The 15,518-nt window shown below is 49.6% G+C and overlaps 2 protein-coding genes across 3 annotated transcripts; one reads left to right on the top strand and one right to left on the bottom strand.

The window, feature by feature from the left end:
• Positions 1-5,464: 5,464 nt before the first annotated feature.
• On the bottom strand, positions 5,465-7,118 carry LOC133143119 (hydroxycarboxylic acid receptor 2-like). Its single transcript, XM_061264892.1, has 3 exons — positions 6,678-7,118; positions 6,431-6,611; positions 5,465-6,342 (listed from the first exon to the last, which is right to left on the bottom strand). Exons 1-3 carry the CDS (start codon positions 7,086-7,088, stop codon positions 5,831-5,833), a joined length of 1,104 nt encoding a protein of 367 aa, XP_061120876.1. The 5' UTR covers positions 7,089-7,118; the 3' UTR covers positions 5,465-5,830.
• A 3,750-nt stretch (positions 7,119-10,868) lies between these two features.
• Positions 10,869-15,009, top strand: LOC133143118 (hepatic leukemia factor-like). Of its 2 annotated transcripts, none has more exons than XM_061264889.1 (4): positions 10,869-11,247; positions 13,320-13,619; positions 13,958-14,172; positions 14,259-15,009. In XM_061264889.1, the coding sequence occupies exons 1-4, from the start codon at positions 11,100-11,102 to the stop codon at positions 14,475-14,477; spliced, it is 882 nt and encodes a 293-aa protein (XP_061120873.1). In that variant the 5' UTR covers positions 10,869-11,099; the 3' UTR covers positions 14,478-15,009. The 2 variants fall into 2 exon arrangements, with proteins under 2 accessions (XP_061120873.1, XP_061120875.1); XM_061264891.1 differs by having other exon boundaries at positions 10,876-11,247; positions 14,262-15,009.
• Positions 15,010-15,518: the final 509 nt, after the last annotated feature.

The following is a 15,518-nucleotide window of genomic DNA, read 5'->3' as shown; positions in this document are numbered from 1 at the left end:
GCAGATTCTCAATTATGATGACCCGACCCGCTGACCGTTTCCTTGAACGAAGACGCGCGCAAACAAACACCTGCTCACACAACCTGCCTGCCATTCAAACAATGTCTCGTTTTTCAGCAAATGTACTTGTTTTATTTATCGATTAATTGAAAAAGAATCGCCAGTTAATGAAATAAATGAATCGCAGCCCTCGACTCGACCAAATCTTTTCTCGCCTTGAACTCGTTTCTTTAGCAGCCTGTTTTAGCATTCAAATGTGGCGTCAGAGGACAAAATGCACGTTGATGATGATGACGACTTCCCAAATAACAAACAGCTGTGTGAGGACAGCGCGTGGTTGCACGCATTTTGCGGGCCGTTCCGACATCCGGCCACGAGATGATGAAAGCCCACCAAAGATGAAAGGGAAAAAGCTGAAGGCCCACAGTTCACCTTTGACCCCCCCCTCCGCCCGTGTATCAAGAGAAGATTTGAGTTGCAGGGCTACTGAACTTTTGCTGGCACTTTTTGTGCACTGAGACCTTTTCAATGATTGCATATTACATTATTCAATTTTGATATCAAATGTCAATATATTTCTATTGATTTATATATCATAAACTTGAAAGCATGTTTTGAAGTGTGACGCTGTATCTTATGATTACTTTTGAATTTTAATGTTAATGAAGGACTTCAATTTAACACCATTTACGTATTGTATATATATATATTTTTTTTTTAATTAAAAACATGCCATTTTCAAAAACAAGTTTAGCATATTTTTTGCGGACACCCCTGCGCATGCGCGACTGCAATCAGTGACGTTGCAGCAGCTGCGTATTGTTAATGTCACGCACAGGTGCGTCGAATAGCGGCTAACGAGTGACGTGAGCAGCATTTAAGCAGCGCGAGGCGTGTTTCTTTCACGCACACGCTTCAACCCACGCTGTCGTGCAGAGCCATCGCGCCTGGGTTTCGAACATGGGGCCCGGACTCGCCGCAAGGTAACGTAACTTTGAACTCGCGCTCTTCCACTTGACTTGGCGAGTGCAGCGCGCTACCCGTCTTCTCTTTGTCTCTCCAGACTTGTATTGGAATGTTTGCTGAGCTATGCCATGTTTTTTCTTGCACAGGTTTTCTTGGATCTGCTTGCTGATAATCAGCAATGCTGCAAGTGTCCCAGTGCAACAAAAATGTAAGTATCCAACTTTGAGTGGCTTCATTAACTTAGACACTTAGTGCAGTTTCTCATTGTGAACCCCCCCCCTTTTTCTACTCAGACTCCCTCAGGCCTCCGTTCAAGTCCAATTCTGGGCCACCTGAAGACCTGCGCCCTTCTCTCATGTCGGTGCAGCAAACATACTCTCACGGGTTCCCTAAGAGCGAATCTGCCAAGCCCACATCTGGAAGCTGGTCCCAGTCCAGCCCGGCAACCTCTGATGCGCAGCGTGCGGCCTATGCAGGAAACTCCAACCAGCACTCAAGTGCTCCTGCTCATGCTGATAGCCAATTTGCCAAACCTGTGCTTTCAGGTTCAAGATGGCCACTTTCTGCTCAAACGTCCAAAGTCATCCCCTCTAATGCTGGGCATCAAGCTAGCATAGCAATGGCAGAGCCACCAGCAGCGCTTCCAGGTATCCAGCACCACCACAGTTGGGAATCCTACACTCCGGTCCACGAACAACCTTCTGGCTCCAAGCCCTCCGCAAATCAGGTCAAAGGTGACTCTTTGGAGGAGCGGCAAACGGCGTATCCAGGTAGCAACCTGCCCCCAAGTTGGGCTGAATACCTTTCGGAGTATGAGCCACTCTCCGGCCATGAAGCTCCAACTGTTCCCGTGGTCCTTCCCGGTGGTGAGAAAGGGACTCCTTCCCACACGGCCAAAGGGCAGCCAGCATCTGTTGTGCGTGGCGGCCTGCCCCAAAATCGGGCCTTGTACGAGCCAACGTCCAGCATTGAATCTCCAACTGCTTCCGAGAGGCCAGTCAGCGGAAAGGGAGACAACGTGGCTCATTCTGGTGGCTACCGACAAAGCTGGGCAGTGGGTGATGTGCAACCTTCCGGCTACCAACCTGCAACCGGTTTAGTCCAAGTCGACACGGTCAAGGGGAAACTCTCGTTGACTCCAAGCAAAAGTCTGCCTCCAACTTGGCCATTGTTCAATCCAATCTATGAGCACCCTTCTAACTATGACTTGCCAACAGCACCTGAGAATCCTGCTGGGAAAGGCCACCATCTTTTTTCAGGTGTCAAGAAAGGTGTGTCAGCCTCCAGCCCGTTTGACATGCAACGTCCCATCCAAGAAACCTCGCCTGCTCAAGTTGACACTGTCAAGGGGCAGCATGTACGGAATGCAGCTGGGAAGCTTCCCCCAAGTTGGGCCGTCTACACTCAAGTCTTCTCTCCATCGGCTGCTCCTGAGATTCCTACCAAAGTGAGTCCTGGAACAGGGGAAGAACAAGAGTACAGACGATTTGGTGTGCAACATCCTAGCTATAAACCCGGCAAGCTTCACCCAACTTGGGCCCAAGTCTATTCTTCACCGGCTGTTCCTGAGAGTCCTCCCAAAGGTGTCAAATTGAGTCCTATCACAGGTATAAGGCAGCTGGTACCTCCTACTGGTGGCCACGTGCATCAAAGTTGGTCAGCGTACAGTCCATTTGAACGAAATCCAATCTATGAACCTTCAACTGCTGAAGTTGACTCTGGCCATGGGCAGCAAGTATGGAATGAAGGTGGCCATCTTCCCCCAACTTGGGCCCAAGGCTACTCTCCACCAGCTGTTCCTGAGTTTCCTAACAAAGGTGTCAAAGTGAGTCATGGTGGCCATGTGCAACAAAGCTGGCCAGCCTACAGTCCATTTGAGGAACACCCCAGTTACGAACCCTCAACCACTGAAGTTAACTCTGGCCATGGGCAGCAAGTATGGAATGAAGGTGGCCATCTTCCCCTACCTTGGGCCCAAGTTTACTCTCCTGAGGTTCCTAGCGCACCTTATTGGTCAACCTCCAGCCCATTTGAAGAGGAACATCCCATCTACGAACCCTCCCCTGCTGACGTTGACTCTGTCCAGCGGCGCAAAGTATGGAATGTAGGTGGCAACCTTCCCCAAAGTTGGGCAATATACAAGCAAGTCTTCTATCCACCAGCTACTTCTAAGATTCCGCTCAGAGTGAGTCCTGGAACAGGGAAACGACAGCCTGCACCTCATCTAGGTGTAAACTTTCAACAAAGATGGTCAGCATACAGTCCACTTGTTGTAAAACATCCTAGCTATGAACACTCTCCTGCTGAAGTTGACACTGTGCATGGGCAGCAAGTATGGAATGAAGGTGGCCATCTTCCCCCAACTTGGGCCCAAGGCTTCACTCCACCAGCTGCTCCCGAAGTGAGTCCCGGCTTAGGTGAAGGACAGCAAGCATCTCATAGTTGGTCAGCATCCAGTCAAGTTGGGCAAGCTCCAAGGTACAAACCCTCACCTGCTCTTCATCCCACCACAGGCTCCATCAGAAAGGCTCAACCCAGTTGGAGCAAAGTGGGTTCTCCTCCTGGCAAGGGCCAACTTGCGGAGAGTCAAAGTGGCAACTGGCACCCGGGCCATATGACACCTGCAACTGGTGGCGTTCAAGTTGACACTGCTCAGAAGCAGCCGAGATGGGCAGCAACCAGCCCATTTAAGTTTCACGGCCCCTCCAGCTACAAGCCAAGTGGCGGCGCCACACCGAACCAGCACCTAGAAGCCAATCCGGGTGCCTCACCTTTGACGAAAGTCCAAGTCGGCCCTCCCATTGGCAAGGGTCAGCCTGCAAGCGGTCCCGCTGGCCGTTGGCCTGCATACGGTTCGGCCTCCCACTGGTCACCCAGTTTCAAGCCCTCAGTCGTTCCCGGTGGTGCTGCTGCTGGCAAGGTGACAGAGTGGGGGAGAAAGCCAGCTTCTGCCGAGGTGCCGTCAGCTCATGTCCCAGATCATGCCTCCAGCTACAAACCCTCAAGACTTCCCACTGACTCTGCTCATCCTGATTCTAACTGGCATTCGGCAGGCCATTGGCTTTTCCCTCGTGTGGACCCTGACCACCATGGCGCTTCTCAACTTGAAGGTTCGGACCCCGCTGCCGGTGTCTCCACTTGGAATGTCCACCAGGCGCGCTCTTCTAACCCAAGCCACCCTAGCAAAGGTTCGGGCCACTTGTCAGAGATCCCTGGTGCCCCTTGGGTGTTTGACGAGTTCCCCGGCGATGACTATGAGGAGCAGCACAACGAAGAAGTTGATGATGCTACTGGCGACATGGAGGTCCCGACTTACATTGTTCGCAACCGCAACGGCTATGAGCAAGAGCGACAGGAATTGTCCCAAATGCATTACACCCAAAGGGTCGCCTATCCCTACGTTCCCTCCCAGAGACTGTAGACAGACCTTGTGAGGTGAAAGATGCACATGGACCCTTCAATGTTCATTTGTTTAATTTGTCTTCTTCCAGAATCAGCTTGCTTATTTGTTGCTGAATAAGATTTAATAAATGGCTGCAACTCAACTTGAATGACTTTGCTTTGTAATAATTCTGAGTAATTTCAAAAATGTAACTGCTCAATTTTAATCAGTTTTTCTGCTCAAGTTTCAAATGGTTTCAACACTTAGCTTGATGCTTTAAAATGTGACTTAATTTGTTAGGCAAATGTGGGCCAAAAATATTTTCAAATTCTCTCCGCTTTTCTGAGTGACTGATTTTTTTTTTTTTCTAAAATTAAACCTGTACAATGTGAGGTTATGGACGAAGCAGCGACTCATTCACTGACTGTTGCTGGTGGCGGGGACATTTTGTTTAAGCTCTTTGGCAGACAAACATGCAGCGCCTGATGGTGTCTCTGTCTCGCGTGTATGCTGAGGGTCCTCTATCCAGATGAGCCGTGAATTGGTGCTGGCCGCTAATAGCGCCGCTGATTACTGGAGAGCTTGCGTGAAGGAGTTCAAGTGGCCCACTTGTGCTATCAGCAGTGCTGGCCCTGATTTGGCCTTTCAGGGTGAGCATGCCAATACTTGGCTGTTACAAAGAAAAATCAACCCATCTGTTCCAGAACTAGAACTCTGAACAGCACTGGGTCTTAAATGTCTAATCGAGTGGTTGACAGCGCTGGAATGGCCATGGTTATGTTGAAGATGTTTTAGTTACCACCATGCTCAAGTTGTCTGATAAGAAGCATGAAATTAAATGCCCACAGTGGCCTTTTTTTTTTTTTCTCCTCCCACCATCAGGTTGTCACGGTGATGTTTTATATTGGCGGCATCTGAAGTAGGTCCACTTAAAAAGTGACGTCTCCACAATTTGCCTTTGTCTTGATGCAAAGCAGCCGCAAACACCTTACGGGCTTGCTCGTGATGAGACATTGTCATATTTTATTTTTTGATCTCTTTATCAATTTTCTATAGCACTTATGATTCGTAATTGGGTTTTAATTATGCTGTTAATGTAATCAAAACAAAACAATATTTGAAGCAACACCAACATGCAGAGCCACTCGGGACGTGAACGCAGCATGCTGTAAGTAATTTTATTTCATTTTGATTGACACGCTTGCTGTTGAATTTATTTTCGCTGCTCCTCGACAAGCAAACGTGCAGACAGACGAGTTGACGTGTTGATGTAGTTGCACAATTTGTCCGCTTGGTGGTGCTATGCTCAGAATGTTTGATTTCAGTCAGCGACCTTTTTTGAAAGTGAAAGCTGCACACTTCTGAAACAAAACATTACCTCAAATAACTTAAACTGATGTTTCAGAATAATTAGGAAATGCATGATTGCATTGTCGTGCTTTGAACGATTTGTCGAGGAGAAAAACGAGCTCGCGTGGCATCTCACAAAGCTTCAGCGGCAGGCGTCGGCCTCACGGTCCCGAGCTCCACCTGGCCGGTGGAGCGAGACGCGCCGCCGCTCTCGGACGAGTCGGCGTCCCACGCCCGACAGCGGCGCAGTCGCGGGGGCACGGCAGCCAGGAGCGCCTTCCTGAAGACTGAGCTGGAGAAGACGTAGAGGATGGGGTCCAGGGCCGAGTTGAGGAAGTTGAGGCCCAGCGAGACGATGGTGAGTTGGGTGAGCGCGTAGAAGGCAGCGCAGTCGTGCGGCCGCAGCGAGCGGCTCAGCCACAGGCCCAGCGTGGTGACGCTGGTGGGCAGGAAGCAGAGCAGGAAGATGGCCACGATGGCGGCGCACACGCGCAGCGCCTTGCGCACTTTGCCGCCGTCTCCCATCTGCCGGTGGCTCATGAGTGAGCGACGAATCCGCACCCAGCAGAAGAGGAGCAGAGCCAGCGCCACCACGAACTCCAGCACGGTCAGCGCGCGGTGCATCGCCACCAGGATCACGATGCCTGCCCACACGCGGTTTTTGGCCTTTAGTCGCCTGTACGGCATGCGCTCCTAATGTGAATTGCTATACGAGCCGTTCGGCGGGGCTACCGCGAGAGGCCTCCTGGTAGGACGTGAAGAAGAAGCACTGGGGGGCGCCGCGGCCGCGCTTGATGTGGTCGTAGGCCAGCATGGGCAGGCGAGGAGCGCTCACCAGCAGCCACACCAGCAGCGCCAAGACGCCCGCCTGCCGCTTGTTCAAGCGAGTCAAGCGGCCCAGAGGGTGGACCACCTGGCGACGGACACGACATCATCAGAGAAAACGGGCACGGCTGGGCAGGCGGGCGTAACCTCTGACCTTGGCGTATCGGTAGAAGGCGATGACGGTCATGAGCGCGATGCTGGCGGTGCGGTTGGAGAACATAAGGAAGAGGTTGAGGCGGCAGGCGACGTCGCCAAACACCCAGCGGCCAGCCAGCAGGGCGTGGATGCGCAGCGGCAGGCTGACCAGGGCCAAGAAGTCGGCCGCCACCAGGTTGACCAGGAACACCGTGTTGGCGTTCCAGCGCTTGAGCCGGAAGCAGAAGACCCACAGCGCCACCGCATTGCCCAGCAGGCCCAGCACCACGTCCAGCGTCAGCACCGGGGGCAGGATGATGCCCTCCAGCTGGATGCCCACCGGCGGGCATACGCCTCCGGGCGCCGGCGTGCCGGGCGCCGGCGTGCCGGGCGCCGGCGTGCTTCTCGCTTCCCCGTCCGATCGAGACATCTGGCAAAGTCTTTGTGATTTCCTAAAGCAGGAAGCGTGCCACTTCTGCTTTTTGCATTACGCACTCACAAAACACTTTATTTCAACACCCTGAACTCAAAAAACACTTTCTTTCAACACCCGGAACCCCCCCCCCCCCCCCTCACGCCTTTATTGTAAAAAGACAAGTGTGGAAGTAAAGCATCACGCAGTGACAAAATCGTACCTTAGAAAATGCAAAGTGGGAAAGTGTTTAAAGTTGTTGTCATGCTGACAAAAAAAAATCTCATCCTTACAGGTTGGAGCGCAAGTGGATGTCATTCAATGTGTCATAACAAAGAAGGACACTAGAGGGCGTGCTATAACCAGGATTTAATCGTAGGAGCCCTTTTCGACAGGAACAGCGCAATCAATGCAAAAAAAAAAAATATATATATATATATATATATATATATATATATATATATGCCACTGCCTGGTGCCATAAATATTCGGCTGCCTGTACTTGACTTGCAGTGCGTGGGACAGCGCGCGTGTGGGTCCGTGCGCTTTAAAATAGCTCATCAGGTAAGGCGGGCGGACCTCCACTTTTTTTTCTTCCCTTCTTCTTTCCCTTTAAAGCAGTCAAAGTGGTCCTGGTGGGCGGGCGTGGGAGGGAAATTCTTCCTGTTCTGTTTTTGTTGCTTTGTTTTTTGTTTGTTGAAGCCTCACGTTGTGTAAACCAATCAATTGGCACAACGCCCGCCCGCTTGGGTCAAAACAAAAAAACGTTTTTTTTTTCTTTCTTCAATGATTGCTTTCGAGGAAGAAAGGATGAAAGCGCAAAAGAATGAAGAGCAGGTGGAAGGAAAGGATGTCAAAAAGTGAGCGTGATGCCAGCGGTGAGGCGAGCGGCCGCAAGTGCGCGTTGCCATAGTGACGACAATCTGAGACGCGCTCACCTCACCGTTGCCACGTCAACGCCGCCTCGTCCGCTCAAAATCCGCCGCACACTTGCTGCTCCTTTTTTTTCACGTTGTTTGTGGTTGTGCACACGCCTGGCCAAAAGTGCCCTTCTGCCCTTCCCCCCTTACAGGCCACAGCTGGAAGCAAGACAGCTCCTGCTGTTGGTTACTCAACCTGTAGCGTGCACACGCACACACACACGCTACCTTGCCAAAAGAGGCCCAGATTTTGGATCAGGCATCATCCGTGCAGGTTGACAGGGAGAAGCTTGTTGAAGTAGCAAACCATGTGATTGACTGCCAACTTGGCCACTCGCCTGCCATATTCAGGACGCGAGCCCAATATTGGTAAACAGCCCCAACGCGCACACGCGTGTGGACTTGATGTGCACACAGCTGCTTTACAGCACTTGTGTTTGTGGCGTGTGTGTGTTTGTTTTTGGGTCGTTGTCGTCTAACACGTCGTTGGCAGTGTTTTCCTGCTCAAAGTGTGTCAGGTGTGTGTGTCTTATGTCATTACAGTTCCTGTGACCTCCTTCCCGAGTGTCATCTTTCTTGTGTGTGTGAAGGAGGAAAATATGAGCAGGTTTACGCGTACATTGCACATATTCATCATTTCATGAGCTTATCAGTCATGAAATAATGGCAAGATAAACTCTAAATTCAAGCAAATGAATTATTTTTCTATTTAAGAGACGCAGTGGGCGCTCACTTTGTTTGCAACGTGTCCTCCCATTTAGGAACCGGCGGGAGCGGCAGAAGAGACCCGGCCGAGCGCTACGGATGGAGCTGGCCGAGGAGTCCACGGGATGGAGCACGAGGAGGCCGGAGGCTGAGATTGCCGAGCTCAAGACTCGCAGTGTAGCCAAAGGACCTCTTCATCCTCTTCCAGCCCTCTTTGACCCAATTGAGTGCTGGCGGGTGGGCTCGCCCGGCGCTAACGACCGCCCGCCTGCCGCGGAGCCTGGTTTTCAAATGCCCGGCAGGGGGGTTGCCGTCTTTGCTCGAGGGCCGGCCGACAGGTTGTGGGTAACGCGGCTAAGCGTCTTTTGGCGTCCGCAAGCATGAGCAACTGCTTTTCATTTTCTGGGGCATATCTTAGCAAGAATGACCGCAAATGCATCGAGCGGGCGGTTCCCGCATCGATCCTTCCTCCTTTGTCCCATTGTGCTCGGCCTCCATTTTTCAGCGTCCCGCTGGCGCTTTGTGCTTTGCCGGGCGATCGATTTCACTCTGACTTGAATCTTGCGTAAGCCCGCTTCGGGTCAGTCGGCGTGTGTACGTGTTGTGTTTTGTTGAGTGTGTGTGTGTGTGTGTGGGGGGGGGGGGGGTCAGCATCTCTCTTGTTTCATAACAGCAGCTCCCCCCCTTTGCTTTTGTCCTCACCTGTTCTCGGCCGTTTGTAGGCCACCGGCGAGATTGTCAAAAGCAAAACATAACGCAAAGAGCTTGCGAATTGGATTCATATGTGATACCGTCAGCCATCTTGTTTGTTTTTTCAAACAATCACTGGCATTTGTCTGAAAGCCAAACTTTTTGTTGCATTTATAGTAGGCGAACGTGTGTGACACTGCTTTGTTTTCCTTTTTTGGAAAGTGTGTCAAGGTATCCAGTTAGGATCCTTGTGGCACACCTTTTTCAATAGAATCTAGGATTGCTGATAGTACCTCCAGGCCAGCGTTTAGTTGACTCATGCTTGGGAGGAGGCGTACCTGAGCTGGGCATTAAGTACTTCAAATATGTACCCTGTGCGTGTTTGCTATGTGAACTATTTATAGCTGGACAAAGTTGGAGTTTTGTGTCATTGTCATCGTTTGTTACCAGAGCATTCTTTGTCGCCGTCTCGCCTTTTGATGCAGACTACTTCCTTGAGGGCGCCGATGGCCATCGCCATGACGATGAAAAGGACAACCTCGGAGGCTGCAAAAGGCTAGCAGGACGCCAAAATGTAGGTGGAGCTGCCTGTTGCCGTGGAAACTCAATGTGCGTGAGTCTTTGACAAATGTCTTTCTTTGTGTTTGTTTGTCCATTTCTGTGACTTTTATTGTAATTGTGTCATCAAAGTTTCCCCATTGTGGCATAAATAAAAGTGAGCAAGTTGAGCCAATATTTTTTAATTTGGAAACTTTGTTTTCCTCGAGTCTCTCTTCTTGTACTCCCATGCTCCCTTGCTTTCATTTGTTTTGCTCAGCGTGTGGAAAACATGAGGTTCAATGTGACAAGGCTGGGGGGGGGGGCGTGACGGCTTGCACGCGTCCGTGTGTGCGTACTTGCGCGTGCGCGTGCAGGTTATCTCTATTCTCTGATTGGTTAAAAGTAGGTCGAGCCGGCCCACTCATGTGACCCATGCAGCATTCTCTGTGGGCGCGCGTGTGTGCGTGGTGATGGCAAAGACAAACATCAACGTCATGAAGAAGAGCGATTGTGATCTTTGAAGATTGTTCTTTCCAAGTCAAAGGTCGCCACAAGTGTACTTGACATGCCAAAAATTAAGGAAGCTCTCAATTCGAATAAAAGCATTTTTACTTCTCCCGTTCTTGTAAGTCCAATATAGACGCCCCTCCCCTAAAATTCGAAAAATAAATCAATTTAACTATAATTTCAATTACATGAACAAACAATGGAAATTACACTGAAGCAAGAGAGAATAACCGTGATAAAATATGTTATTTCAGTTCTATGGATCGAATGAAGCTTTTTTTTATGATTCGTTTTTTGTCAATAAAGTCTTTTGTTGTTGACCGTCGTTGTCCTGTTTAAACTGAAAGAAAAACAACTTTTTGTTTTGTTGGTGCGCGTGTGCGCGCTTATTGATAGAGGTGAGCGACAGGGGGCGTGTCTTTGGCCATGACGTCAGCAGCCCTCCGCGGACGTGCGACCAATGTCTTTTTGTCGCTCGAACCAGCTGTGTGACCAATTCCAAAACTGTTTGGTCGCCGGCGTCGTGCGCATTTATCATTGGTCGAGCAAACCGCGCTGTGGCTTGGCCGTCTCGAGCCGGAAGTGCGCACCCGTCTGACCACGCTCGTTCCTTTCTGCGCTCAAGGCTTCGCTCGCGCTCCTCTTTCTCTCCTGACGGCGCTTCGGGATGGACAAGATGTCCCGGGTGCACGCCAGCGCCCCGAATGCAACTTTTTTGCCCGCCGCCGCAGCCGCGGCCGCTGCCGTCGCCGCGCACGAAGTCCTCAAGTCGCTGCTGGACAACCCAGTCAAGCTCCCCGCCAGGCACGATGACGGTAAGACAACACACTTGGCTCATCGCAACATCATTTGCATCAATGCCTGCGTGCATGGCGGCAAACGAGTGTCATGAAATATAAAGACAAAGGGACATCATTTGGAAACGTAAAAGTCACGTTTGAGCGCGCGTCGCTGGCTATGAAGCAACGTTCGCCGTCGCCAAACTTGACTGAGATCGTGTTTATATGGAAGTGCATCTCGATTGAGTCCAATTGGGATGAGTTGCAATAATGGCATTTGATGTCATATGATTGGCACACTAAATTCAGAAGATTGCTTTCAACTCCTCCAAAATGACTTACTTGGTGTGTTACACAACCTAATGTCATCATGGACGTGTAACTGGATGAGAGAAGATGCATGGGGGCTTCTTCGTCAAAGGTTTTCATAACCTATGACTGATTAATAGGGGTGTAAGTCGCGTGTTTTTCCACGATACGATATCATATCGATACAAAGACCCGCGATACGATATTTGCCGATATCTTAAACCCTGCTGTAGTGCTCTACGATCGATACATATATATATTTTTTTAAATAAAAAATATAGAACAATCTCCTGATTTAGAACAATTCATACGCAAAATCAATAAGGTACTGCAAACTCTTTGTTTAGGAAATTACAAGAGTATTGTAGTATACAAAGTGCTTATTTTAACACTGAACTTTGATGTCGTGTTTTTTCTTTAAATGTGCGGCGAGATTTGTGCTCCCTGAATATTTGATCACCGCATGGCAGGATTTACAAACTGCACGTGTCTTGTCCGTTGAGTCATCTTTTCTTTGGAATCCAAAGTGCTTCCAAACGAATGACTTGAAGCCTAAAGGGGAGCCAATTTCCTCGTCTTTTTGGACACTAGCCATTAGGGGTGTAACGATTCATCGATACACATCGAGTAATCGATATAATGCTCTACGATTTATTGGCATCCATGCTAAACGTAAACATCGATTTATATCGGCGTGTTTGACTTCGGACATTAGACGCGACTTTATTTTGAAATCCAGTTCATTGTTGCTCGCTTCCTCTTTCCGGGTGCAGTGCGCGCGGCGGCGTTGTGTTGTGAGCAGAGCAGGCACGTGAAAGGGGAGTCGACAACTAGTACGCTGCTTCTGGGCTGGTGCTATGGCTAGTGTCCAAAAAGACGAGGAAATTGGCTCCCCTTTAGGCTTCAAGTCATTCGTTTGGAAGCACTTTGGATTCCAAAGAAAAGATGGCTCAACCGACAAGACACGTGCAGTTTGTAAATCCTGCCATGCGGTGATCAAATATTCAGGGAGCACAAACCTCGCCGCACATTTAAAGAAAAAACACGACATCAAAATTCAGTGTTAAAGTAAGCACTTTGTATACTACAATACTAAATAAAGAGTTTGCAGTACCTTGTTGATTTTGCGTATGAATTGTTATAAATCAAGATATTGTTCTATATTTTTTATTTAAAAAAAAAAAATCGATCGTAGAGCACTATATCGTGAATGAATCGCAGCAGGCTTTAAGATATCGGCAAATATCGTATCGTAGTTCTTTGTATCGATATGATATCGTATCGTGACAAAACCCGCGATTTACACCCCTACTAGCCATAGCACCAGCCCAGGAGCCGCGTACTAGTTGTCGACTCCGCTTTCACGTGCCTGCTCTGCTCACAACACAACACGCCGCTCACTGCTCCCGGAAAGAGGAAGCAAGCAACAATGAACTGGATTTCAAAATAAAGTCGCGTCTAATGTCCGAGGTCAAACACGGCGATATAAATCGATGTTTACGTTTAGCATCGATGCCAATAAATCGTAGAGCCTTATATCGATTAATCGATGTGTATCGATGAATCGTTACACCCCTACTAATTAAGTTTGAGCACTTTGGTCCATTTAGCGTTAGGAAAAATGGCAACAGGACGTTTCGGTCCAAATTGTAATTCTAATTCTGCTCTAATTTTGCTAACATTCCTGAATGTAACTATCCCGCCTGGTAACTTGGCTAGGACTTAGTGAAACTCTTCTGGAAATGTGCACTTACTGTCAGTTCATTTTGCCCAAATTCATTCTTTCTTATTTTTGGCAGCCGCGACGTCGGCCAAAGGTCCTGACAAGGAGAAGAAGCTGGACGAGGACTGCAGCACCCCGCAGTCGGCCTTCCTGGGGCCGACCCTATGGGACAAGACGCTGCCCTACGACGGCAACAACTTCCAGCTGGAGTACATGGACCTGGAGGAGTTCCTGTCGGAGAATGGCATCCCCGCCCAGCACCACGTCCCTCCGGCGCCACCCCTGCTGCCGCCGCCCTCCGTGTTGGACCTCAGCGGCCACGCCTCCACCTCCATTCGCAATGTTTCGCCGGCTTGTCTGCTCCGAAACAGGCCAGGTGCGTCAAGTTGTTCAGTTATTCTTGCTTGTTTTGTATCTCCTCACACCAAAGAAAACTAGGGCACCACCCAGTGGCTTGGAGGTGCCATGCACCGTTGTTGAAACAGGTTTAAATCGCTCGGTCTCGGTACATTTAAAGGTAGGTGTGGAAAGACCTTTCCTCTGTTGCCACCCGCTGGCCGCAGCCTGTCACTGCATTGCCTTCACAAGGAAAAGTCGACGGGAGGTCAAAGTCAAAGTCTGCTTTATTGTCGGTTGGTCCTGTGGTGGGAAATTGGGAAGATGGCCAAAGTAGACGCAAAAGACTAGAACGTCGTCTCGCTTGTTGTCCTCCAGGGCTCTCCAACTTCAGAAACACCCCGAGCCCCATCGACCCGGACTCCATCCAGGTTTCGGTGGGCTACGATCCAGACCCGGCGGACCTGGCGCTGTCCAGCGTCCCAGGCCAGGAAATGTTCGACCCGCGCAAACGCAAGTTCTCGGCCGAGGAGCTGAAACCCCAGCCCATGATGAAGAAGGCTCGCAAGGTCTTCATCCCCGAAGATCTGAAGGTAAGTTGGATCTGGTACTCATTGGCCCGAGCTGTCGCTCCGCCGCTGTTGAGGGAACTGAAGTTGCGTTTCTTGTTGCCCCCGAGCAGGACCACAAATACTGGGCCCGGCGCAGAAAGAACAACATGGCGGCCAAGCGCTCGCGCGACGCCCGGCGCCTCAAGGAGAACCAGATCGCCATCCGGGCTGCCTTCCTGGAGAAGGAGAACCTGGCGCTCAGGCAGGAAGTGAGCGAGCTCCGCAAAGAGCTGGGCCGCACCAAGAATATCCTGGCCAAGTACGAGGCCCAGCACGGACACCTGTGAGACCAGGCTGCACACATACGTACAAATGTCTGTCTTTGTGTGGTTGCCAACGAGCCGTCGCCATCTTGGGTGCGTGCCGCAATTGTATTCCACAAACTGAGTACGCGTGGAAAAGGGCAAAAGAGAGATATCAATTCCTAAGTGGGTTCTTTTTATAAGGCTATATTTTACGACGTCCGAAAACTCAAAGAGAACTATTTATACACGCTGTGTCCATATGAAAGGAAATATTCGATACGAGCAGAAATCAACACATCTTTCATACACTCGTGCGGACCAAAAACCAGACCTTCTCGAATGGCATGTTTCTATCCTGTAATTTTTTTGTACAGCCGTGGATATTTTGTGTGCATTTTTAGATTTGAAGCAGGACGCTATTTTAATTGACAATCTATTTGTGACACACTGAATGTAACCCGAATCCAACATGGAGCACTTAGTTGTGTTGTTTTCTTCTTTCCTCATGGTGTCATTTATTTCCTTTATTTTTCCTGATTTTCCACATCACCAATAAAAAAATAAATGAACTATCTTTTTGGGGGGGAGGCTTGAAAGTCACCCGTGAATCTGCTTATGTGACGCGGTAAAATTGGAAGCAAAAAGTAGCGTTTGTATTGTTGCCAAATGGCCTTTGGTGAAAGCAGCCCTCTCCGAACTTGTCACAGGTAATCGATCCAATCAGAAGCATGCACGCCCAGAGCAATCATTTGGATACGCGTGCGCTTCCGGAAAGGAAGCCGTGTTTTTACCGTCTGTGTCTCAGTCAGTTTTAAGTTGAAGAATCCGAATTGTAATCTTCATATTGCATTAAAAAAACCCTACTTTTTCTAACCTGGGTTCGGTGAATCGGTCTCAGGGGTTCGGCAAAGCCTCCGCATTTACAAACACGCCTGATTCATCGTGTAAATTTGTGATGACGCAAATTGGTCTCGCAAAGGCAACAGCAGAAGTCGCGCTTATTTGCAGGTATGTAATTTGTTTTGAGTTCATGCATTGTGTTGGTTTGGTACTTTGAACAAGCTGATGTTCATGCACGGGTCA

The sequence above is a fragment of the Syngnathus typhle genome, linkage group LG18 (genome assembly GCF_033458585.1).
Source record: "Syngnathus typhle isolate RoL2023-S1 ecotype Sweden linkage group LG18, RoL_Styp_1.0, whole genome shotgun sequence".
Taxonomy (NCBI): Eukaryota; Metazoa; Chordata; class Actinopteri; order Syngnathiformes; family Syngnathidae; genus Syngnathus; species Syngnathus typhle.
Note: the sequence above shows the minus strand (reverse complement) of the source record. Positions and strands in the feature narration are given on the sequence as shown.